A 25,705-nucleotide genomic window follows, 5' to 3' on the forward strand; every position below is an offset into this window, starting at 1 on the left:
ATGTATGTATGTATGTGTAAGTGTGTGTGTGTGTGTGAAAGAGAGAGAGAAAAGGCCTTACTCTCTGCAAGGCTCTTTAGTTTGCACCGAAAGTCTATAACTAGTGTGCTTCCTCTTTAATGGTATCCTATTGGACTAAAGGGAACACGCACACACACATGAACACACACACACACACACACACACACACACACACACACACACACACACACACACACACACACACACACACACACACACACACACACACACACACACACACACACACACACACACACACACACACACACACACACACACACACACACACACACACACACACACACACACACACACACACACACACACACACACACACACACACACACACACACATCCTCAGAGGACCCTTCACAAAATCTGCCTTGGGGTTGATTATCTGAACTTAAATCTATTTAAAAATGGATACAATCACAATGAACAGCTAAAAACTATAATTTCATCCAGAATAAAACACTCTTTACAACATGCCAACAACTGTTTACGGTGGAAAGCGTATAAGTCTAGTTCTAGTTCACTGAAGGAAGATTGTGTGCAGACAATTAATTTAACCATTACCCAGTGGTTTAACTAGATGATTCACCAGCCAATGAATTAGATAAGCATTAGCCCCAGTCACAAACTTGGGGTTTGCCTACCCCTTGCTGTTCTGCAGAGCAACCTTCACCTCTGAATGTTAGAACTTTGGTCCGTCAACAAACAAATAGGTGACATTACAATGGCTTTGTATGCTTTCAGAAATGTGCTGCATTAAATAATAATCAATAATAAGTTGATCTACCATAACTATTGTTTACAAAGTAAAGTTGTTGCTAGATATGGATGCTATACATGACATAGTCCAGAATGCTTTTTTAGTAGTCGAGTTGAGTAGATTTGTGTGACCAGTGTGTGCTTGGGCTTTTCCTCTGTTGATTCTGTGTCGGCCTCATTTCTGAAGAAGCATCTTGACCTGTCTATCTGCATGTGTGAATTGATTTATGTCGAGTAGAAACAGAGGGAAAACATATGAAGAACAAAGTAGATGAAGAAACAAAGAAGTGTTGCGTGTTCTTGGAAAACAGCGGGAAATGTTAAACACATTTTTAAAAAAAGGGGGGGGGGGGGGGAACCAGGCACTCCAAGAATAAAAATTTTAAAAATTAGGAAGGAAGTACATTAAATATATTTGTTATAAAGTGTTAAATCATAAGGAGTTAGGCCTGATGAATTGTAGAAATGGTCGAAATAAGATTTACTTTTATTAATCCCTGCAAGGGGAAATTTCAGTTTTTACACTCTGTAGGTTATGAACACACACATGCAGACACAGGATCCTATGGACATGCACTAATGGAGAGATGTCAGAGTGACGGAGCTGCCCACAGCGGGCACTGCTGAGCTGATGGTGGGGAGGGGAGATTTGGTGCCTTGCTCAAGGGCACCTTGGCAGTGCTCAGGAGGTGATCTGGTACCTCTCCAGCTACCAGACCAACTTCCATATATATTTGGTCCGCACCGGGACTTGAGCCGGCGACCCTCCGGTTCCCAACCCAAGTCCCTACAGACTGAGCTACTGACGCCCCTTAAATATGTTGGCTTCTAAAAATGATGAAGCAATTATAATAAAGGCCTTTTTAAGTAGCCTATTTCCCTCCTCATTTTTACATTTTTCATTCTTCATTTCTCCCCTTGTTGGGAGGAAAAAGATATATTTCATGCATCCCACAAGTGGAAATTCAATTTTACACTCTGTTGTTGTGACATGCTACACACACATGGGCCGAAATACACACACAGGATCCTATAGACGTTAGCACTACAAGAGATGTCAGAGTGAGGGGGCTGCACATGAAAGAGCACCAGAGCAGTTTGGGGTTCGGTACCTTGCTCAAGAGTACCTCAACTGTGCTTGGGAAGTGAGCTGGCACCTCTCTAGCAACAAACTCAATTTCCGGACGTGGTCCACACTGAGACCTGAAGCAAGTGCCACTACAGACTGAGCTAATGATGTCCATCCCGGATCCTGTCTTCATATCTATTCAAATCTATAAGGTCTAATGATAGAGGGTTTTAATGCTGTACTTATTAATAAGCCTCTTGAGGATAATTTGTTGTCTGTCATGTTTGGGGTTTATGATAAAGTTGACTTGTCTAAATACATGAATGTTTAGATATAGCTACATGTAGCTAACCTATGTTTGCTAGAACTGTTTCACTCGCAGCTTATTCAGCAAGTCGAACTAATGAAGTGAAATCATGGTGAACCGAAGAACAATATTCAAATGACATGAATAGTAAGTAAGGGACGATTTCCTTTTCACATATCCCATTGAACATTAGCAGCTTGTTTAACAGAGCATATGACGTTAGCTGTAGCTAGCTACCATTGCATGAAGCAACAGAGTGTTTAATAAGTTCCTTTAACTTATGGGGGACATCTTTTTATTTCACCATGCAGGTGTCATTTTCAAACTTTAGTTAGTGGTCTGTCACATTATTAAAGAGCTCTTAAATCAACCACTTCCCGTCGACAGTCAGATAAATTAAGTAGTTCACAAAGGTCATTGCAATAAGAACTTTTGTTTAAAGATCATTTCACTACACCCTGTGGCTATACCCCACCACTGTTTTGTTCCAAAATAGAGACATCAGTCACGCCACCGAATCCGACTCCAGTGCGATCAATTGATGTCTGCTTCACCCAGCAAAATATGTTTGAGGACTTAAAGGAACTATAAGTACAACAGATGCACATTCATTACAAACAATACATTATGCCAGTAAGGGATGTTGTGAGTGAGAAACCATTTTTAAAATAGGCATGCAGCATATTTATCTGGAAGGAAATGTCTAAAATGTCTTCACACCTATAGAATTGTTTACCTTGATTTTTTGTACAGACAATCAAAAGATCCAGGTGGCTTAGATGATTTACAAAGATTATGATTATGAAGATGATTTTTGGGGCTTTTTGGCTTTATTTAGAAAGGACAGCTTTAGAAAGAGAGAAGGGAAATGTGGAGAGAGAGAGTTGGGGATGACAAACTGCATCAGGTTCAGGATTCAAACCTGCTACCAGTGACATACGATGACTATGACCTCCATACATGAGGCTCCTGCTCTACCAACTGAGTTGAACTAACACCTCTCTTAAACTGTGCTTCATAAACACCAGCTGGTAAACATTTTCACAAGTGAAATATCCAAACAACTTGTCTTTCCAGTTAGCAACCATTTTTGAACAGATATTCACGGTCTGCCTGCCACAAAACTCAATGACTTTGGTCTCAAACTCTTCACCTAGCACCGTTGTGATGTTTTGAATAAACAGACAAGTGAGTGACAAAATCAGATCAAACCTTTAGATGGTGCTGATAATCAAATACAAATACTAATAACACTCCCAACAGCCTTAGCCGCACTTTTGTTGTATGTGCTAATTGGCAAAAGTTGCTAAAATGGTGAACAAGGAAAAGAGGCAACCTTCATATCAGATTATTTGCTTTATAAGAGGATTGTTAGTGACTGTTATCTTAAAATATAACTGTGCTAAAGCATCATGTTTTATCTTATAGGCTCTCAAGATGTCATTTAGACTTTGCAGCCATGCACAGGATGTTTGCAGCTTTTATTTTTGCACTGACATTTCTGTAACTTGTTACCATAAACCTGACAGAAGAAATGCACAATAAAAGCCACAAAAAAGGAAATTGCTTGCCTTTTTAACCTTGAATAAATGCTTTTAGTGCAGGATCACATTCTGCTTCCGCAGATAAAATGGAAAAGAGTAAACAGGATTTTTTTTATAGAGAAATGGTTGGGCACAAGAGACAATGTTTAAACATTGCATTTGGGGAGTGAAGTGCAAGAAACTGTTTGCCAGATGCATGCAGGTCTATTTAATGTATAATATTAAGTGTTTAAAACTAGAGTAGTAAAAAGTAGTTTTTAAGAATATTATATTCTCAATGATATATTCACCACTCAAAATGCCTGTGTGCAGCACCATCACTAATGGAGGATAAAATCAGGTTAATTCATCAAGGGAGACTTCTGTGATCGATGCTATTTTAAGATGCATGTGGGAAGCTCTGTCTCCTGTTTTCATAATATAGCCAAAGCACTGACTCCCTTTATGTCTCAGATTACAGATTATGGGGGTTTTGTCCCCCATTTCTTAAGCTTGTTTTGATATCTTTATCCACTTTGGAATCGGTCACTTTTGTGTGCATGTTATTTTAAATCTTTACAGCTCATGACTTGGACTGGATGAAAAACCTTGAGGTGTTTTCCCATTGTGTCATGTCCTGCAACACCGTTTTTGTTCCCATGACTAAAAGAGAACAAGGTTGTAAAATGGAAATGTGAGCTCAGTTCAAGAGAGAGATGTAGATCTTCTCCACAGCACCCTTGTTCCCATAACTCTCTGACATAATGTTATTTTAGTCCCTGTTGAAGTGAAGTCGTAACCCAGTCACTCTAAATAATACCTAGTCTGTTTCTCTCACAGTTTGAGTGCCCCAGTTTTGGTCATAAAACCTCATGTTTATCTTTTTAACTCACTAAAATGGTAACTCTGGTCTCTATGGTGGATGGGTTGCAAGAGAAATGTTATTAATTGTTATTGGGGTTCACATAGGGATGGTGCCATTCATCACAGGGTCTGACTACCGGACTAACTAGACCAACAATTAGATGGAAAATGTATTTTTAGATTCAACACTTCCTGGACAGTAAAAATACAACCAGGTTTATTGAGATCTCATAGAATAAATGTTTTGCTACCTCATGTTTACTTCCGCATCTTTGCACTACTCACCACTGCCCTATTATCTTATATTATCCTATTTAGCCCTGTACATATTAGTCCTTGCTTATTTGTTTATTTTTGTGTTTATTGTTGATATGTAATGTTGTACCTTTGTACAAAGAGAGCACAGTTTACCAAAGTAAAATTCCTTGTGTGTTTAAGCATACCTGGCCAACAAATCTGATTCTGCTGATGTGTTCCTGAAACTCTGGGACAATGGAGAACTTCGCTTTCAATGGAAAACCACTTTGTCAGAAAGTTGTTCCAGTGGAATCATGCTGTAGATTTAACAGAGTGACTTGGTTACCATTTAAAGATATGTCCTGTGTTTGTACATAGTCTACAGCTCTGTAAATGTTGATATCAATTGCTTGGTTTCAGACCTTATAAAGAATGGACAGCACAAGAGCTACAAAGAAGTAAAGCCAAAAGATCTAGAGCTTCCTCTGCTGACTGGCTGCTGTATCATGAACCTCTCCTCCTCCATGTTAACAGATGGAACATGGGGGAAACTTTAAAACCAGAATACATGTTTTTTTTCCAAACATGGTTTCTGTTATCATAATCAGCTGTTATGCTGATTTTAAATATATAATAATTTACGTCAATATCAGTGGCATTGTTATTGCCAGAGATATTCCTCCTTACACCTTGCTAGATTTGCCTTGCCGTTCTGAAAAAGATCATAATCTCAAGAAATGATTTCGCTGGCAGACATCACACAAGTTCAGGTGGGTTTGGCCTTTGCTCCAGCTCCAAGTTTGGAAATGTGAGGATGGGTCTTAGGATGTCTTTTTTGGTGTAAACTCTTGGGAGTCCAATCATACACTCAATGTAATGAAATGTTTTGGAACAACAATAAGCCAACAAGATGCGCATGTTTGGTGCAAACCCAGTTTTTCAGAAGGGATTTGGATGAATTTCAACTCAATCTTGTGCATCAGCATACATACAGCCACATCCAAATAGTTGTGTAAAGTTACACCCTAAGAGAGATCTAGGTCAGAGATTGTCCACAGTGGCTTGCCAACAACGGTCTGAAAGAGTCACAAAACATCTCTGTAGAACATGACCTGGGATCTGCACCCCGAACACACACACATTCGTGCACCCAGACGAAGAAGGGAGTCCCAGATCACTAGTGCACATCGATGGGATCAATCACTAAAGCACACTGTGATGAGGGTCCTGAGAGTGGAGCTGAGTGCATCAGGATTGTAACCTAAATTAAATTGGTATTAAGAAGGATTTAAGCCTCTTGCTGTGTACAATGTAGCCGCCCAGAGATCAAGCATTGAGACGCGGGTTGGTTTTGGTTACTTCATGATAAGCACTTCCACAGAGTCACTTCAGGTCACCACACACAGCAGCCCAGTCAACATGATGTCAGATGGGTTAGGATATGATGCCACACAGGCATGGTGCCACAGCTGTGACAACTTTGATCTTGGGTCAGTTCAGGCCACCTCTGCACTTACAGAGGCTTTACAATGCTGTTTGTCAGATCTAACACAGGCTGTCAACGTTCCTCTCCAGCTGTGTAAATCACTACACGAGAGCCTATCCTGCCACTGTCCAAAGCCACACATGATAAACAAAAATTGACGACTAAATTCAGCAACTCCAACTAGAATTCCAACACCAAGCAAAGGGTTCAAGTGTTTTAGGGCTTGGATTAGTAGTAAAGGTGGAATGTGGAGGTTCTACAGACTGATTTGTGATTTGTCAGGACTAGTGAAGACTTAAAGAGTAAGATGACCCTAAAAGCTAAGCTCCTGATTTACCACTTAATATCTGTTCCAAACCTCAGCTCTGGTCAAGAGCTCCAAGTGTTGCTTGAAACAGACGACAAACCAAAATGGATTTTGATTCACATAAAGTCTGCACACATTCAGAGATAGGCAATATAAAGAAAGGAGATACAAATGCCACCCTTATTGGTGGTACCTCAGTGGCTCACCCCAAAACTTAAATAAGAATACTTGTGTAATTAATGTAAATAGTTTGCTTAAGGGTTAATTCAGCTGGTTGACTCGGAGAAGCAGAGCTGGAGCTGTTTGCTGTTCTGAGTATGCTGATGAGTGTTGTCAGAGCGTCTGGGATGTTTCGGGTCCAAAGGTCAAAGGTCACAGCTTGCTGCTTGTTCTGAGGGTACTGAATGTACAGAAGTTGTGATGTTGTATAGTAGATCCATGTGTGAGTGCATGTTGCTGTGTGTTTTTGAGAACATATGGTACCGATAATGTTCTTTCTGGTTTTTTAGACTTCAGATGTTACATTTTCTTCTTATTGCGTCCTTATGTTGGGGTTGAAATTTAAGCAGTGGGAATGTTTTAGGCAACTGTTTGTAGATTTCTACATCATGATGCTTTTAATCCAAATTAAAATAATCTGGTATGTTTTATTTTAACACCACCACAAAGTGTAACGTCTTTGATTTATAATCAAATGTTTTGGACATGTTTTAAATGTCCCAGTATGGTTTTAATTCAGACATCTCGTATGTAGGTCCTAGACACACACATGCACACACGCACACACACTCATTTCATTCTAACACTGTTGGGGACATTTTTCACGAAGTTTCCAGGCCAGCTAGAGTGCTGGGAATTTGAAAATGATTTTGTTCTGTTGTTAACAACCTAAAAGTAAAATCTATTTATAGCCACAGTCAAGTCAACATACATTATGCTACTGCGCAAGAATAAAAAATGTTGCACCTCATAAAGAACTTATATGGTAAGTAAAACGTATTGTCCTTTGATCCATTGCACACAGAGTCAGAGTCAAACTGTTTTTTCTCATTCACACTACAGTCTAAGTTCTTCAAACAACCCTGGTCATCTCTGTGCAATATGTCGCATTGAAGGCAGCGAGCAGCGTTGAACTGCTAGTCTAACAACGATGATTTAAAATGTATTTTAAATATGTAAAATAAATCCTTCTAGATTAATTCAAATTCAAAGACGTGTTTCACCTTTTTGTGTTTCTACTTATGCTGCAAGAACTAGCACAGCATATCTGATCCGGCAGCACGTTCCAGCTCCTAGCCCTGTTTTCCATTAAGTGAGTTCACTCTGAACATCTTCTGTGTCCATTACTCCAGCAGCTGATCTGGTTGTCAGGCTTCCTCGTAGCACACTGCTGAAAGCCCTATCAATTAAGATAAGAGGACATGATGAACTCTATTGATCCCAGAGGGGAAATGCAGCTGCAGGAAGCAGGTAAATTAAACTGAAGCTACAGGTTTACTGTGCTAAGAGGGATTGGTGCAACTCTGCACTCAAAGAAGCAATATGAATAAAACGGCCAACAAAACCAAACAAACTTACTCTCTTCATGACAGTCACAGTTACATGAAAGCTGATATATTTCCTGTATCTTTACCCAAAATATAAATCTACAACCAGTTTGTTTGTTTGCTATTACCATGCAGATGGAAGACAGCTAGCTTGGCAATGTTCAAAGCTAAAAAAAACAAAATCTGCCTATCAACATGTCTGAACCTCATACTCAAACATGCTTCATCTTTAAATATGAAGCACCAAAATGTAGAGCTGGAGGTCGTGACTTGGGAGTTATGTTACTGGCATAAAACATTTCTTGTTACCACAACTTATTGTGTTATTCACGTCCATCTTAGTGAAAACAATGTAGATAGGGCAGAGTTTTCCATTGTTGAGGATGTTGCTATCAACTATTTAAGTGGATTAAACACACATTTAAATTCAGACTAGTCAATCAGGCTCAAGTTAAGAAATCAGAAAAACAGCAAAAATTGAGCACAATTTATCAAACACATCTAAACACGGGATCAAAATGTCTGTGGATAAATTATGTCATTGGTTTGCTGAATGTGGCTAATGTTAGCTGTGCTAGCACCGCAAGAGTTTGATCATCCTTGCAAGTTTACGTGCCTGACTTGCCTCCAGTCTTCATGCTAAGTTATGCTAGCAAGTTTTAGAGACAGGAAATGACCAAATGTTTGGTTAATAATTAACCGGGCGATAAGGAAGACATTACTGACTAGTTTTGTCAGATCCCAGCATAGTGGGTTTAATGGTCAAACCTATAGCACTTTTATATTTAATTAATTTTTATTTAAGGATAAGCAGCTTGAAAGGGAAGATGACTCACACGTCTCCTATGTGGCCTTATGTTTGGTAAAGCATTGACCTGAAGCCTCATACTGATCTTAATTAATGAAACACTCCACAACAATCCATTATACTCTTCATGACTCTTTATTAGTGGGACAGTGGTACTTCTATCACCGCTCTGTGGAAATAGCTAGCATGTAAGCAGCACTCTGTCACTGCATCAGGACCTTTATAACCCTGATTGGAAACTATCTGTTGGGACTCTGAGCTGGAGCAGGACACTGACAACATCTATGGTTATTATAAGTTATAAAAAGAGGGAAGCAACAGGAAACCCCAATCAGTGTTGACCCGCGGGTAAGTAATGTCTGTTCTTTTGGGTTTTCAGTTTTTTTATTTTCTTGACCTAATTAGAGCTTCTTTGTGTGCGATATGATCAGCAGACCCGTTCTGGATTAAGATGTCTCATGAGAAAAGATTCAAAGGGATTCCCATGTCAAAGGTACGTTATGAGCCGATTCCAATCGAGGGTGCAACGTGACTGTTCAGGCAGAAATCGCGGCGGTTTTGCGAATCCCTTCATGTATTCATTCCTTATCGGTCCGCATCAACCCGCTGGTCGTGTTCTCGAAAAATATCATCCAGCGGAACCAACCCGTTTTCCGAGGAACAGCTGTAAACAGCAAGAAAACAAACATTTTCCAGTTTGGACTTGTTTCACGTCTATATTTTGTTATTGAGGTGGAGGTCTGATGACTGCATGCGGAGGCATATGAGTCGCATGATTTTCAAAACCCATCAAACTCGATTGACCTTCATATGCCTGCTGTTGGGTAATTGTCTTCTTAACACGCATTATGCCCATCAGATTTTTTCATTATTTCCAATTTGTCCCGCTCACATATATGCATTTATCTTCCCAGCTAAAAGTTGACATATTTTTCATTACATCGCTTATTAAATCTAGTGGAACCACTTGGTTCGTTTAAGATGCCTTTTTGCATGTTTTCCACTTTCTATTTAGCTTGGAATCACTTTATTTTTTTGTGGCTAAAAACCTGCTCAATCAAAATCCTCATTGAATTGTTTCCTGAAATCTGACCTTAGTGCCAACCCAGGACATAAGTTGTTTTATCTTAGTAGTTTAATTTAGCTTTTTGATTGGTGTCATTGTCATTCAAGACTTTCTATTATTTTCTGTATTTTTTTTGACCTCCTCCTCAATCACAAGCCTTCAGAACTATCCCCAAAGTACGATCTGGGCAGATTTATTAGCCGTGTCGGACTCTTTCCATTACTTACTCCAGGGGATCTTTAATGGCTTCTTAATGTTCTTGCATTTACACCCTGACTTTTTCGTTTGGATAATCTTTCTCTGAATCACTTGGAGGGATCTTTTGTCTTCATTGGCTGAAACACAACCAAAGTTATTAGTCTAATTTCTAGTCAGAACAATAAACTTAATCTAAACCACATTCACCTTAAAAGTTCAGATACACATTTTTTTTCTAGAAAAAAGGCCTGAATTGCTTTTACGCAAGCCACAATTAATTGTTAAAGGGGACATATTATGTAAAAAACAATTTTACAGTGTTTTTGAACATATATTTGGGTAACCGGAATTTCTACTGACCCACAAATTTGCTCTCCTTGTGATGTCACACAGGGATTCTGGTAAAAAAATAATAATACCCTCCCCTCCCCTGATATCTCCACCCATGGACTCCATCCCCAGCCTAGAACAAAACTTTTGCGCAGGTCCGCCATTTTTATTCTTGCTACAGAGGAGTGATGTCAACCAGGAAAACTCAGGGGGCGCTCATTACATTTAAAGAGACACACAAACCAAAACGGAGCGTTCTGAGAGAGCTGGTTTATACAGGGTCACAAACCTCCTTTGGTGCTTGATTCATGTTATATTTTGACCAAAGCACAGCACAGATGTTTCATTTACACCACAGGGGACTGTTTGAAAAGGTGGAAAATGTCCTCTTTAAGTTTCTTGAATTAAGATTCAGATCTCAATTTAAGAAATTTTAAAGGAGCTGAAATGAACCGTTTCAGGCAGATGCTGAAATGAGGGATTTTACTGACACCAGTAAAAGATAAATAAGGAGCTACACATCTTGCAACACTAATTGATAGGTGTCCCTGATTGGTTAAATTCAGAGAGATCTCCTTTAAGTTAATTGCTGCATTGGCAGCTTTTCTTTTAGTCATAACAAACAATTCAGGCTTTTTAAACTTCTAATGAGTAATGTAAGTAAATCTAATTAATACTCACAATCCAACCAAGCCAACTGATAAATGTTTATCTGGACATATTAAGTGAGTGTGGTTTATATCGAGTGTAATGAAATATTTTAACTAGATATTAGACATTACAGTTTGTAACATTTGAGTGTGTGCAGCGTCAGATGTAGGTGTAACAAGTTGAGACCTTTCACTACGACAGTAATGATGTACGGGGGGTGGCACATTCTCATGAAAACATGTACTTTCGATTTCACATTTGTGGTTACACTAAATCTCTTCAACAATCTGTTTCAACTTTCACATTTATTCATTTTTTATTGCTGATCAAAAAAGCAGATTAACTTTGATTTAGAGCTGTAAATTTTTTTTTTTTTTTTAACTTCCAGGGGGTTTAGTACTTTTAAGTAGGAATTAAAGTAGTAGGCCTAGTTAATAGTAACGGTTAACATGCAGAAGAGACAAGGACTCAAGGCAATAAGGATGCAGGGAGAAGATGTAAACAAGTACAAGATCTGATGGCTGTTTTTCTGGTTTCTAGTCGATGAGAGGTTTGTGCAAAGAGGAGGATTATGAGTTTCTGGGAATGTCGGGGAAGATGACAAAAGAACCAACGGAGGGAGCTGAAGCTTTGGAGGACTACGGGAGACACGATAAGGAGGAGCGGGTGAGAGATGAGGAGGAGTACGTCTGTACAGACTGCACTGATATAATAGCACGACTAAAAGGAAAAAATACTAAAAGTTTTTTAGTGTAAATGTGTTTGTTTCTCAGATCCGTTGGCGACAGGAGAGGGAGCAGAACGAAAAGGAGAGACTACGAGAAATAGAAGAAAGCAAAAAGGTGAACACACACACACACACACACACACACACACACACACACACACACACCATCTACAGGTCTGTATCTGTAAACCGTATAGCTTCATCTCACGCAGCTGTTGGCACAGTTTGCAGGGTAATTAGGACTCCTTGATGCGCCAGTTTTGGGGGGGAAAGTCCTGCCAATGCATGCAGATCACACACACACACACACACACACACACACACACACACACACACACACACACACACACACACACACACACACACACACACACACACACACACACACACACACACACACACACACACACACACACACACACACACACACACACACACACACACACACACACACACACACACACACACACACACACACACGATGCATGCAGTAGCCACACAGAAGCGACTGCAGCTGATTGGTTGTTACGACAGACTCTCTGGTTGTCAGCATTATTTATTGGAAGCCAAACTCTGAAGGGAGGAAATCAACTTGAGGTTTTGGATTTTAGCACTTAATACTCATGTATTCAGTTGTTTTTTTCGGTCATGGATTTTTTGCCTCGACTCAGCCAGCAGCATCCCAAATGATTTATCCGTCACTATTAGCAGCTAGAAAATGTCTAAAGGAGAGTTCAAACTGTTTTATCTGTTTCCTGTGGTTAATCTTTTCTGCAAACGTAGCTTGTCGTTCACATTTTAAAGACACTGTGCTTGATTTTTCATTAAAGCAGGATTCTGTAATCAGCTTAATGGAAACAGTGCGCTCAACAATCAGGCAGACCGGCAGTAGTGTGACGTTGGATCAATGAGTGTTAATTTACCGTCAAGGTTCACTTCATCGCTCGCAGCTAAATCAGATTCACTTCCATGGAAAACGAAAAAACTTTGGCTTTCTGTCAAGGGTGCCGATCCTATCAGAGGCCACACACACGCACACACACACACACACACACACACACACACACACACACACACACACACACACACACACACACACACACACACACACACACACACACACACACACACAGCATTTTAAAAGTAGTGGGATCAAACTGTATATTCATAAAAAACAAACACAAGCATGCAGTTGCTAAAACAGATGCACATCCTCATTGACATGGAATGCACACTCGCGCACACACACACACACTCAAACTCACACATTCATGCACACACACCCAAAACACAGCTGTGGGTGCTTTGGGCAGCCGTCCTGATTCTGACAAGAGTGTGTGAGGTCAGCAGGGGACGTAAGCTGTTGTTGTTGTCAGTGTTTCTGCTGCACGCTGCACACGCGTGTGCACACACACACACACAGGCAGGCAGGAAGTGTATGACAACATTTACCCGATGAAGTGGACAGTCACTCTCACCTCAGTATGGAATGTACTGTGATTAACACTTACTTAACCTCTGACACACAAATACAAAACACAGACATGCTTGGACTCGATGGCCTCTGATATGTGCACTGACACGACCCCACATACAGGCAGCCTAAACATGAACATAGACATACTAACTCATGTATGGACATTAATCACCATGGTTACAATCAAACTGACCACTTGAGCTCCAAAGTGGAGTAAAAAAAAAAACACTCTGTAATGTTTCTAACTTAGGACTCAGGGTGAGCGATCAGCTGATCCGAACATTCCAACATATTAAAGCAGATAAAAAACACACATCCCATTACGTGACCGAGCTACTTTCTTTGAGCTATTTCCAATTACGTTTTCAGAAAGAAAGGCATTGTGGGGATGTGTTTATAGTCCCAAAGAGGCTATCCGAAGCCCGTTTGGCTGGGTTTTGTTACATAACATAAAAAGCAGAGAGAAAACAGAATGCAGGAAAACATTTGTTTAAATGCTCTTACATAATCATCTGGCATCAACTTCTACTCCTTATTCCAAAAGTACAGAGCCATTAGGCTGTTAGGAAGTACACTGTCGTCAATAACATATCTGGATTTAATCCGTCCTGACTTGAGAAACTCGGAAAAGACATTCTTACTTTCACATATACATAGGTGATACAGACACACAGACATGTTGTAGTTCTATGAAGATGCAGATGTTGTATAAGCTCCATAACCCCCCAACATCTCTCTGCACTGTATTAGCTTACAGTAGTTTTTAGATTTAAGATAGAGATGTATATATTCGTTTTCAAGCAGTGTCAAACCTGGCAACTTTATTTTGAGCTATGGAGAGAATCATGTCTTTATGCATCAACATTATGCAGCCTACCTGTACTGGTCAAGCAATGAACGAGCCTGATCTTTTATAATTACCTGAACATTCATTCTACAACTAAGCCTCGAAGTTTGAGCCTGAGCTGAGGTTTTGGTCTGACTGTTTTTAGTGCTACAGTTAGCAGTTTGAATATTTGATGGACATATTAACTAAAGGGTTTCTCTGACTTTCCCACAGGTCAAAACTGAGACATGTGGTGCCACTTACAGTGTTCTAGCCAAAGCCACAACCAGATTCCATAAAATTAGGGACGTGGTTTATAACTAAAAAAAAAAAACATTTTCTAAATGTAAGCAAAGGCTATCAATATCCCCTACCAAAAAATGCTCCAAGTACAGAATCACATTGAAACACCACTACTGGCTGCATTTGCCCTGTAAGTAAACAGGAAGCTTGTCTTGATGCTGTATAATAAACACTCTTTAAGCATTTCTCGATAGACTAAAACCCGCTCTTCTCCACCCTCTGCTTTTCAACAAATGCACAATGTGGAGGTGTAACCGCACTACTGTATGTGTGCTTTACGACCAAACTGAATTCCTATATAATTGAATGCTGGCAAAGCTTTTATTTACTTTAGCTTATCATTATATCCAAAGCTAATTTATCGTACCACTGAAGGGGCAATTTACTGTTTAAAAAGTACACAAAGACTTTTCTAAAAACTGAGAGAAAAATGGAGCCGCAGAAACTGACTGCTACTCATGTGCCAGAATCAGAAGACTTGTTCTTTTTTTTATTTATGAAGATTTCCCTCAGACAGCATTGCTCTGCAGGAATATGGATATTCCATACAAGTAGAAGGTGACTATTAGTTTTACACTCCACTGCCATTCAGGAACAAAATAACCTTCACAGTCCAGCATTTGGTCTGCATGTATTTGACACTTTATTCAATTTACATAAACATTAGCCGTTTAGAGAATGCCTGTTTAGGGGGGAGAATAGTTTTTGCACAACATCCCTGTAAATATCCACCAAAGTAAAGAAAAAGGAATACAACCGTCAACAGGATGATGACACAGTGGATATTACCCATGACTATTTTCACACCTCTGCAGATGGATTATGACTTTTTGACCAGAAGACCCTTCAACAGCTCTGCACACTCGTACTCGACTCCACAACCTGTCCAGCAGCCAGATGGCTAATCGGCTTCATGATGTTATTGCCGAAACGGAAAGAAGCATTAGCGCAATTTGTCAACTTGTCAGTGATTGCCAATTCAAGTCAATTTGTCCAATTTGTGCTCCTCCCTCCACACACACACACACACACACACACACAGACAGACAGACAGACGAGCCCAACAAGTGTGTGAGACCATGAAAGAAGTAATCGTTCAAATGTCCAAATGCTTGTTTTCAACTCAAGGAGAGAATGTCCTGATTGTGTTCGACTGACCTCTGTGTGTGTGTGTGTGTGTGTGTGTGTGTGTGTGTGTGTACCATGTAATTGGGGAGGTAACGCTTTAACTGCTTTCACCTTCACTCCATATGTGTCAACACATCTTCCTCTGTAAACTGACATTAAACTAAACGCTCCCTCGCTCACATCAACTTCCTACACACATTACCGCTCCCCTGACACACACACACACACACACACACACACACACACACACACACACACACACACACACACACACACACACACACACACACACACACACACACACACACACACACACACACACACACACACACACACACACACACACACACACACACACACACACACACACACACACACACACACACACACACACACACACACACACACACACACAAAATGTTAATTGATGACAGGCGCTGAGAGCCGCTGGCCTCGGCCCTCTCACATGTATCCCATCTGAAATGTTTAAAGTCACACACACACACACACACACACACACACACACACACACACACACACACACACACCTCAAAGATGTCGCACACAAACACACAGCGGGAAACTAGATCCAACAGAATAATACTCAGTCCAATTTTGAGGTCAGGGTTCCACATCCATCCGGCCCGACACTTTTCATGACTCACACACACATGAACACACACACACCTCTACACACGCATGAACACACACACACACACCTCTATACACGCATGAACACGATTACTTAGGACTCAGAGGTGCAGCCCTGACAGAATGTATGCTCTGTTATATCACTGCACCAGGGGAACGGGGGAACCTTCACAATGATCCTACAGAGCTTTAAGATAGTTCACAGGATTTGGTGTGAGGCATTGTGGGTGTTTTCTTTGTCAACAGACTTTTTTTTTCAGCCAAAAGTTCAGTGTTCAGTTGTGAAATAGAGTCCTGATATCTGGTCTCTATTGGACATTTTTAGGTGTTTTGTTTTTCAGTGTACCCTCTGCTGCCTCTTTCTCAATTGAGAAATATGCAGGCTGCTTTGGAAATATAAAAACAGTCTTGGCAGCATCATGTAAATTCAGGAGGCTCATGTGGCCACACATGGGAACAGATAAATCAAAGAATCAAATCTCATCATGATAACATGGAAGGAACATTATCTGTCTTTTAACAGGCTCTGAAGTTATTTTGAGGGATTTTTTAACACCGAGCAATTCATCATGCACAGGGGAGAATGTTATTAAATTTGAGTACCTGAAGGAAGTTGTGATGTCCAATTGAGCAAATTCAACCAATCTCTGCACTGTGTAATTTGAAACACCTCTACTCTCAAACAAATTATATAAATTAACTTTTTTACCTCAGAGTCCATCATCATCATCATCATCATCATCATCATGTACTCCACCAAGGTACTTCTTTTAGAATGAAAATGTAGACTATCAAAGGTCTGCAGTGTTTTACTGAGGTAACCATCAGTGTCTTATAAAAACTCCGGAGCGCTGCATGCTAGAGAGTTTTTGTAAGTATCAAAAGTGTATAATCAACAATTAAATATGTACATCTTGGCAGATTTACACTCAGTGTTAAAATTCACGTTTGGTGAAAATGCATGTAGAAGACGATGTGTATTATGCTTTCAGCTCAGCTGGACAACATTTCAGGAGTTTCAACTCATGCGGTTTCACTAAAGGTTGATGTACACATCAACACTTTTTTTTGTAAATATCCCCCAGCTGGTAAACAACCTATTTCTCTTTCTGCTCGCTATAAAACAAGGCAGAAGTAATTACTTAAAGCAAGTCTTCCATGAGCAAAATCTAATCTCTTAGAGAGTTCAGAGTTCAGATTATAAGAGAACTCCTTGATACCACATAGAAAGGGAAAGGTTTGTGGATTGAGCATCATTATCCACTGGATGCAAAAATACTTCAAATTGTAGAACGTGAACCAGAAAAAGGCTCTGCTTCTAACTCGATGTTAACTCTGGGAACATTTCATGATAAATGTATGTAGTTAACATCCTCTTCAACATCCTCTTTATCCATCATGTTATTACTGTAAGAAAACAAATCTTAAGGCAGGAGATGCTTTAAACGTGCTCTTATTGGTCTTTATCTTTATATCAGGAGAAAGAGCAGCAGTGGAGGACTCATGTGGAAAACCTGACCTCCAGCCAGGAGAAAACTCTGCAAGACAGACTGGCAAGACTCAGGAGATTCAGGGTGACACACACACACACACACACACACACACACACTCACAAAAACAGACATCATAATCTGAATTTTAGCTGTCAAGCACATAGTTAACAAATCATGCAGCTGGTTCTGCCTAATGACTGTAACAGTCTGAGATGAATCACTGCAGTGTGACGCCCTCAGAAGCCACCTCATGTTTCAAAGCTTCTGCAGAACACTAAAACTTTTTAAAGATCAGAGACGTGATATATATATCAGCTGCTGACTTCATCATTAAGTGACGTTGCAGTTAAAGCTTATTGATCAGGTGTGAGTTAAAGAGCCAATAAATTATTATATAATGATGTATCTGCCATTTAACATTTACAACCTGGAATTTAAAGTCAGTTAAGAGATTAACGTTTTGTATATTTAGCACTTTTCTCCCTCCTGCAGGAGTTCCAGAGGAAGGTGCTGGTCGAGGAGTCCGGGATGGAGGGTGTGTCCGCCACCGTCACAGCCAACCAGCTGCTCACCAGGATGTAGTGCACAAAATAAGAGACTCATCTTAAATGTGCTTTTTGTTGCACCGGAACATCAATAAAATATAACTGTGTCAAATGAGACATTCATGTAAATTATTCACATAGCCTGATGAAGAGAATTTTTGCACGCAGAAATGCAGCAAGACACATTTTGACAGAACTCCTCGTACGTGTTGTCTTGTTTTGTCTTTGGGGTTGTGAGAACCTAAACTGTGACAGATGTGGAGATGTTAGGAGTGATGGAATTGCTTTCAGATTGGTGAGCAGTCATAGGCTCTACATTTTTCCACTGTTTAAAAACACAAGATGAATTTCTGTCGACCTTAAATGACCTGAATCCTTCACCATATTCAAACATCTACAGCACTGTTTCTCTACAACACAACTAGGACTGGGGATTCTTCTCATATATCCTCAAGGACAAATCACAAGGATTTCTGTTCATAGACGAGTCCATGTGAAGATGTGTTGGACAGACTATTGGCAAAGTTAATCATTGAGTAGTTAAAAGTACAGTACATTTGAAATACAGCTCTGTTTTTAAATATGTTCATTTTGTCATAATTTTCAGCTGAAAATTCAACATTTAGGATGAACAGTTTAACCTAGTTTTCTGAACTCTCCGACTCTTCTGCTCTGTACATTTTGAGCTTGTATAGCGATTTTCTATTCTTCTGATGTGTTCTTAAAAGCCAACATCGTGGTGTAAATATGACCTCATTTCGAGCAACAGGAGAGGAGAATGACAGCTGACGACTGGTGCCATGAGAAGTACGCACTGCCACCGCATATAGTATGATAAGGGAACGATGTTGGGACAGGGTTGTAGTAATGTTTCTTCAGTAGCCTACTTTCCAACGTGGCCTGACTTGCTCCATGTTTAGAAACTGGCGCCCTGTAGCCTGTTCACCACAGACTTAAAAGGTCAGCATATCGATGCTTTCTCCCATCTAAACTTACAATTATATTCAATTGTTTTATTACTGAAAGATAAAACTCAGTTTCGCCGTCGCTCCGGAATAAGATACCCTCGTTGCTGCCACCATGTTTGATTTGCTGATACGTCACTTGGCTTAGACGGCGCCTGTACAGGAAGTCGTAAATTGTCAGAAACCGGGGTAAGACCTATGCAACAGTATTCGTTGTCTTTCAAAGTTCTCCAGGTAGCAAAATAAGGTTTCTCAATATCAGGATAAGGGCTTATCCTGGTTTCCTTAAATTGGGATATTTTGTTTACATGCATAACACCAGCAGAGGATACTTAAAAACTCAACCGGGATTCTCACGTTCATGCCTCCATTTGAAAGGAAAAGTCTATCTAAAGATTTTAAGAGGTCCTGAGAGTTCAGCTCAGCGTGGCCTTCTATGGTAAATGTTGGGGGAAAGGAAAAACAGCAGAAAATAGACAGTGACATGAATGAATGATAAAGCCTGAAGCTTCAAGGTCGATGGGGTAGACACACACATACCCAGAGATAGACCATCATTCATCCTTGTTGGATAAAAGATCAAGTTTTGCCAAGGCTGAAACTCTTCCCATCATCAGATCCAGTATATTATTTTTTTTACAAAACTTAGACTTATGTGTTCTACTGCTGTCTAAAGTATCTTCACTTGCTATGAGAAGGAAAATCGGATATTTGAACGAGGTCATACAATATGTGCAACAGAAGAGACAGATAATATAATATACAGTCAATGCCAAAGACAAAAGAACACATGCAAGCCCCTGTCTAAGATGTGTGTTCAACAGATACCAACAACAAGTGTTAACTTACAGCCAGCAGCTGTTTAGCTGAAGCACATAGTGTCATTTTAACGTTTGGTTTTTGTTCTAAATTGTTGATTTCTACGGGAGCTGAAATGCAGATTGTGTTACTTTTGAGTAGAAACAAAAGCTATCATCAATACGAACATCAACATCACATCTCCAAAGTGAAGGCAAAGACGAGCCTGATTCTACAAGCCTTTCATTTCTAAAACACCTGAGTCCATGTTGTTAAGTGAAGGAGAGAGATGCAAGAGGAATGAGACAGATCTGCAGTAACACAAACTAAACCACGCATGCACGCACGCACGCATCATTGCATTTTAATTTTTGTATGGGTATGTGTGTGCAGATCTAAAACACGTCTGCACGTTTGTAGGATCATGTGGTGTGTGTGTGTGTGTGTGTGTGTGTGTGTGTGTGTGTGTGCATACAAGGGGTGGCCGGGGGCCATCTCTCAGAGTGACACATCAAAGAATTTATGTCAGAGATCTATGGACATCTTTTATCCCTGTTTTAAAGGGAGAGAAAGACAAAGGTGCTGTCAGAAAGAGAGAAAGCAAGAGACTGAGAGAGAGAGAGAGAGAAGGGGGGGGGGGGGGAAGGTGAGATAAGCAACAGGAGTTTCCAGTGTGTCCGATGGAGAAAACAGCAAAAAAAAAGGTGGAGTATGTGACTTACAATGCGCGGTGTGGTAGTGCCCGAGGTCACAGACAAACAGGAACATAAACTCTCTCTCCTGGATTGTCCTCTCATCCTCCTCCTCATGATACTTACCTTTAAGTCTTCTCAGTGTTTACATCCATGAGATCCACATTGTGTGCAGCACCTACAGCTGTTACAATATGGAAAGATTGGGTCAATGTTAGCAGACATTTTTAGGCTTTACTTTTGGATAAAATATTGAAAGTTCAACATTTTTTTGTCATCACCATTTCAAAATACACATCTCTGTCACTTTAAAGGTCACATATTCTCCTCTTTTTCAACCAGTTTAAATAAGTGTCAGAGCTCCCCAAAACATGTCTGTGAGGTTTCTTGTTCTAAATCCACTCTGATCCTGTATTTGATCATGTCTATAAACCCCTCTATTTCAGTCCTGCTCAGAACAGGCTGTTTCTGTGTCTGTACCTTTAAATGCAAATGAGAGGTGTCTGACCACGCCCCCTCTCTGGAAGGACATGGGCCCTTTCCGCATAGCCACAGTTCAGTAGGCAGTACGTACTCTTCAGTAGGGAGTTTCAGTATACTGAACTCTCGTGGTCATTCAGTATGCATTTTTTGGGTACTGAACATTTCAGTATGGATACTAACTTCCGGGCTTCATGCAGTATGGATCGGATGCATCTTTTCAGGAAATGAATTGTATTTTACCACCCACAATGCTGTGCGAAATTAAACGTAAATCGTCACATCCGCCTCCAAATCAAAACAAACGAGCGTGGATTAATTGAATACATTTTTAATCTAGAGTTAAAGTCCCGACTGAAATCACTACTTTTAATTTACAACAGAAAATATAACAAATGTCTGCATTATTATAAAACCTTTCTCCCTCTATTTAAATAATGATTTCACTATTTAAATGTGTCTTTATTGGTTTATTTTACTTTATATTACTGTCTTTCATTTGTACTTTCCTTTATGTAGCCTACTGTATGTTATTTAATCTGTCTTTTACTTGATTTACATTGTGATATTGTTTTGTTTACCTGACTGTATATGCGCATTACTCTTCTTGAATAAAGCTAAACAAAAAAAAACAAAAAAAAACGGGTGGATGCTGCCGGTAACGTAAATGACGTCACTTCCATACTGAATGAATCAGATGAAGTAGGGACAAATATCTGCCTACTGTGCGCGCCTACTGAATAGTAGGTACTAAACTGTAGGCAGCACAGATAGTAGGTACTGTCTACTGAAAGATTGAGTAGGTACTTGGCAATTCGGATACAGCCTTGGGGTGCGTTCGAATTGTCCCTCCTATCTCCTTCCACTATCCACTTTACCTTAACCCCGGAAGCATTTAAGTGGCGGCCATGATAAGAGCCGTTCAAATTCTCTAAAAGTTAAGGAAAGGTGGGCCAATGCTTCCTTTATAACCTCCTTTAGCATAGGATACACTGGACCATCCTTTACCAAAGGAGATGAGATATGACGCCCTACAATTCCTTGCGGCCGCAACATTTAAAGCAAGTCGCGCATCCGACCGTTCACGAACATTAACAATGACAGAAAAGGGAGATCATGTAAGTTACCATTGCAATAATATGCCTTAAACAACTTTCAACAATCTTTAACCCGTAGGCGAACTATGAAGGTTATGCTGATGTTGTAAAATGATCAAAGTGAGTTTTAACTTTTATTGCAGCCTATGCTCAGTTTGCATTCGTTATTTATCCACTTTGAGTGTTTTGGCAGCCGTAAGCAATATCATAAATAACGTTAAACTTTCCTTCAGTCACAGATGCTGAAACCTTTGCCTTGATTAAGGTTCTTGAGATATTATGCAAAGCCATATAATCAGATCATAATCACCATAAAAAACATCACCCTGTCTTTCAGGTAAAAAGGGATCAGAGACATTTTGAGCCAGATGATGTTTTATTCAACATATTTCATTCAATTCAGAATGTTTTGTGCATTTCTTCAGTTGTACATTCTTGTCTTGCATAAATTTAACAATTAATTTCATACTTATTTTGATGTTGATTTCTGAGTGGACAGGAAGGTGATGGTTTCACTTTTGCTACTTGTAGCCTGGTAGTCTATATTGCTTTTATTTCAATCCCAACCTTGTGGTAATTAGGATTATTTCCCCCGGTAAGAAGGCACAGGGGAAATTTTTTAGATGCATTTTTTGTAGTCCATTTTCGGAACATTGTAGTTTCACCACGGCAGACCCACGTCATTAACCTCCGCTGGCCCGTCGCATTGAATGACGTTGCCTAGTGGAAATGTGGTTGGATTTTCAGAGCAACAAGATCGCCTTTCCCTAAGTCCTTTATGAATTCTCCTAACATCTTTCCTTGACCTCATGACGTTTCCCCGGGGTTAAGGTAAAGTGGATAGTGAAAGGAGATAGGAGGGACAATTCGAATGTACCCTTGGGCTTTTTCACACCATGTTCACGGTGAGAAGGCAGACTCAGAGGGAGTGTCACCCACCTGGGGGAGGGGTTACTGCCCTTCGTGATGTCATGAAGGGAAAATCTCCAAACGGCCTGTTTGAGCACACATTTTCTGAAAAGTAGAGCAGGTAAAAGATGGAGAGGATGGACTTATCTCATATTAGGGGAATTTGTAGACAGACTAGAGACAAATTAGTTTATGAAAACCATGGTAAAGCAAATTTTGGATAATATGTGATCTTAAACTTTTGACGAGCCAGGAATTCTTCAAACCAGTTGGGAGCAGCTGATCAGACCATTATTGGCCCTCGTGCCACACCGTAGCACTGCACAGCTAACAGTGAGAAATGGGGCTGATTCATCCTGACTTTAAAATCAGCTGCCATAAAATGTATGCCCGGCCTTAGACTCCTTTAAAAGATGATGTTTTTAGAGAACAACTGAATGAGATGATCTTAAGATATATTTTCCAACCTGTGACCAATCAAACCATTAGGGCTTTGTACCTTTTCTATGGCTGAAGCTTAGCATAAGCTGCTTTATCAAACATGTGTTTCAGTTTCCACTTTCTGTTATTGCAGCCAGCTGCCTTCTGTCAGTGAGCAGCTTTAAAGGCCAAACTTTCATAGCCCCTGTGTCAATGTCATTTTATGTTGTTCAGTGACATCAATGCAGCTGTTTCCCCTCACAGAATATTTTTCTTTGTTTCATCGAGTGTTCTTGATCATTATGTGGCTCGGTTCATCATTTATGGTCTGTTTGTTCTTTTTCTTCATAATTGGTTTTCACTCATCAGTTCAAGCTTCCACAGCCCTTCATCACTTATTTCAAAAGTGTTTTCACTTTGCCTGATTAGACCACCTATTAGTATGGTGGCCCAGAGGGTCAAAATTCAACATCATTTCAACAAACAAGTCATTATAGGTAACAGAAAAGGTGGGTAAAGTATTTTTTTTATGACTGAACAGAACTCAAACCCCTGATAGTAACTCATTGTTGTTCTCTTTCCTTGAACATTTCTTATTTAAGCTCCTGTGTTCAAACTTAATAGTTGATGTAGGCATGCTTCAACAACAAACTAATAAATGTTTATCAAACACTTGATATTTGATGTGGTAAAGTTTACCTCACATGCAAAAACAAGCAAGTTTTGTCCCTCTATGTATGTCTGCAAAATTAACGCCTGTAGGTGAACACAGCGCGGGTATAATTTAACTGCCACTAACAAGTTGAATGTTAATTTAGTCAGTCAGTTTTCCTGTGGTTTAAGTCCAAAAAAATGCATCGACTGTTTGTCCAATAAGCTGTTGTGATGCACAACTTAAAAAAGTATTTGCTTGAGTTTAATAATGAAACAAATACACACATTTCTACAGTATGTACACATTGCATCCTACTCTCATGTTAGCTGTTGGAGGTTTGTTTTCCCCCTGTCACAAATGTGTGACCTGCCACTGACTGTGTCATTTTGTCACATTAAAGAAGTGTTAAACTTTTGGTCCTAAAAACTATTCCTGTAACGGCTGCTCTGCATGAATATCTTTGTATCTAGCTCATGTCGATCAGGTTGGAGGGACCGAGACCTCCAGAGAGAGGCTAGAAAAAGGATTCAACGATATAAAAGAAAAAAGTTTAAGCGGCTATAGGAGAAACTATATCATTTGGAACTCCCTGATCCTCCTGTTTGTTTCCCTGAACCTCTCCACTCTGGAAAAGTCACTTCAGTAATAGCCTACCCTCTAACATATTACTGTACATTTTTAAGACACAGGAGAAGAAAAAAACATGAAAAGAACATGAAATATGAATGACAGACTGACCTGGGTCCTTATGATGTGTTGTTTGACAAAACTGTCTTATCAATAGGTTTGACGTAAAACAGTGTGTAAAAAAAAAAAATCTACACACTAACAAAACAATAACAACTTGTAGTCTTCAGAAGAAGTCCACACTCGAGGTGTTAAAAGTGTCCTTAAAAATCCAGTTAGTGCTCTCTCTGTGGTGACCTGAGCAGAGAGCTAACAAGCAGTGATTGAAAACACCTGTGCTGCTGCAGGGCCTTTAACAAGCATCCAGCACACTGCTGGCTGTTTCCTGCCCACTACACATACTACTGTCAAACTGCACACTGCACACTATGCTCAACAGTAGTAGGAAGTATGACTGACAGTCTGTGTTATTTTGCAGTTTAGCCAGGTCCGGCTATTCGGGTTTCCGGTCTTGGAATGTGGAAGTAAACAACAGCCCAGCTAATGGGAAACACCCCTACAGTGTAAATAGTAAATGGACTTGAGCTTATATAGCGCTTTTCTAGTCTTCTGACTACTCGCTCCCTCCACCCACACACATGCGCACTGAGCCATTCACAGACAGACATACCCTGCTTGTGTAACTTCTATGGCAAGTTTTCTGTGTTACTTATATAGCCTACTTTAT

General features: G+C 39.9%; 1 protein-coding gene across 3 annotated transcripts; it reads left to right on the forward strand.

Moving 5' to 3' along the window:
* The first annotated feature begins 9,151 nt into the window (after window positions 1-9,151).
* LOC132956348 (golgin subfamily A member 6-like protein 4) lies at window positions 9,152-18,520 on the forward strand. 3 transcript variants are annotated; one of them, XM_061029739.1, is made up of 6 exons: window positions 9,152-9,288; window positions 9,372-9,433; window positions 11,726-11,851; window positions 11,959-12,027; window positions 17,776-17,871; window positions 18,283-18,520. In XM_061029739.1, exons 2-6 carry the CDS (start codon window positions 9,392-9,394, stop codon window positions 18,370-18,372), a joined length of 423 nt encoding a protein of 140 aa, XP_060885722.1. In that variant the 5' UTR covers window positions 9,152-9,288; window positions 9,372-9,391; the 3' UTR covers window positions 18,373-18,520. The 3 variants fall into 3 exon arrangements, with proteins under 3 accessions (XP_060885722.1, XP_060885724.1, XP_060885723.1); XM_061029740.1 differs by having other exon boundaries at window positions 9,186-9,288; window positions 9,375-9,433; XM_061029741.1 differs by lacking the exon at window positions 17,776-17,871.
* The last annotated feature ends 7,185 nt before the right edge of the window (window positions 18,521-25,705 follow it).

Source organism: Labrus mixtus, chromosome 22 (assembly GCF_963584025.1).
Source record: "Labrus mixtus chromosome 22, fLabMix1.1, whole genome shotgun sequence".
Taxonomy (NCBI): Eukaryota; Metazoa; Chordata; class Actinopteri; order Labriformes; family Labridae; genus Labrus; species Labrus mixtus.

Excerpts from the sequence above, each read along its gene's own strand:
- LOC132956348 (XM_061029739.1), top strand. The coding sequence starts at position 9,392 with ATGTCTCATGAGAAAAGATTCAAAGGGATTCCCATGTCAAAG. Across the intron at positions 9,434-11,725 it reads AAGGGATTCCCATGTCAAAG|TCGATGAGAGGTTTGTGCAA; the intron begins GTACGTTATGAG and ends TCTGGTTTCTAG. Across the intron at positions 17,872-18,282 it reads CAAGACTCAGGAGATTCAGG|GAGTTCCAGAGGAAGGTGCT; the intron begins GTGACACACACA and ends TCCCTCCTGCAG.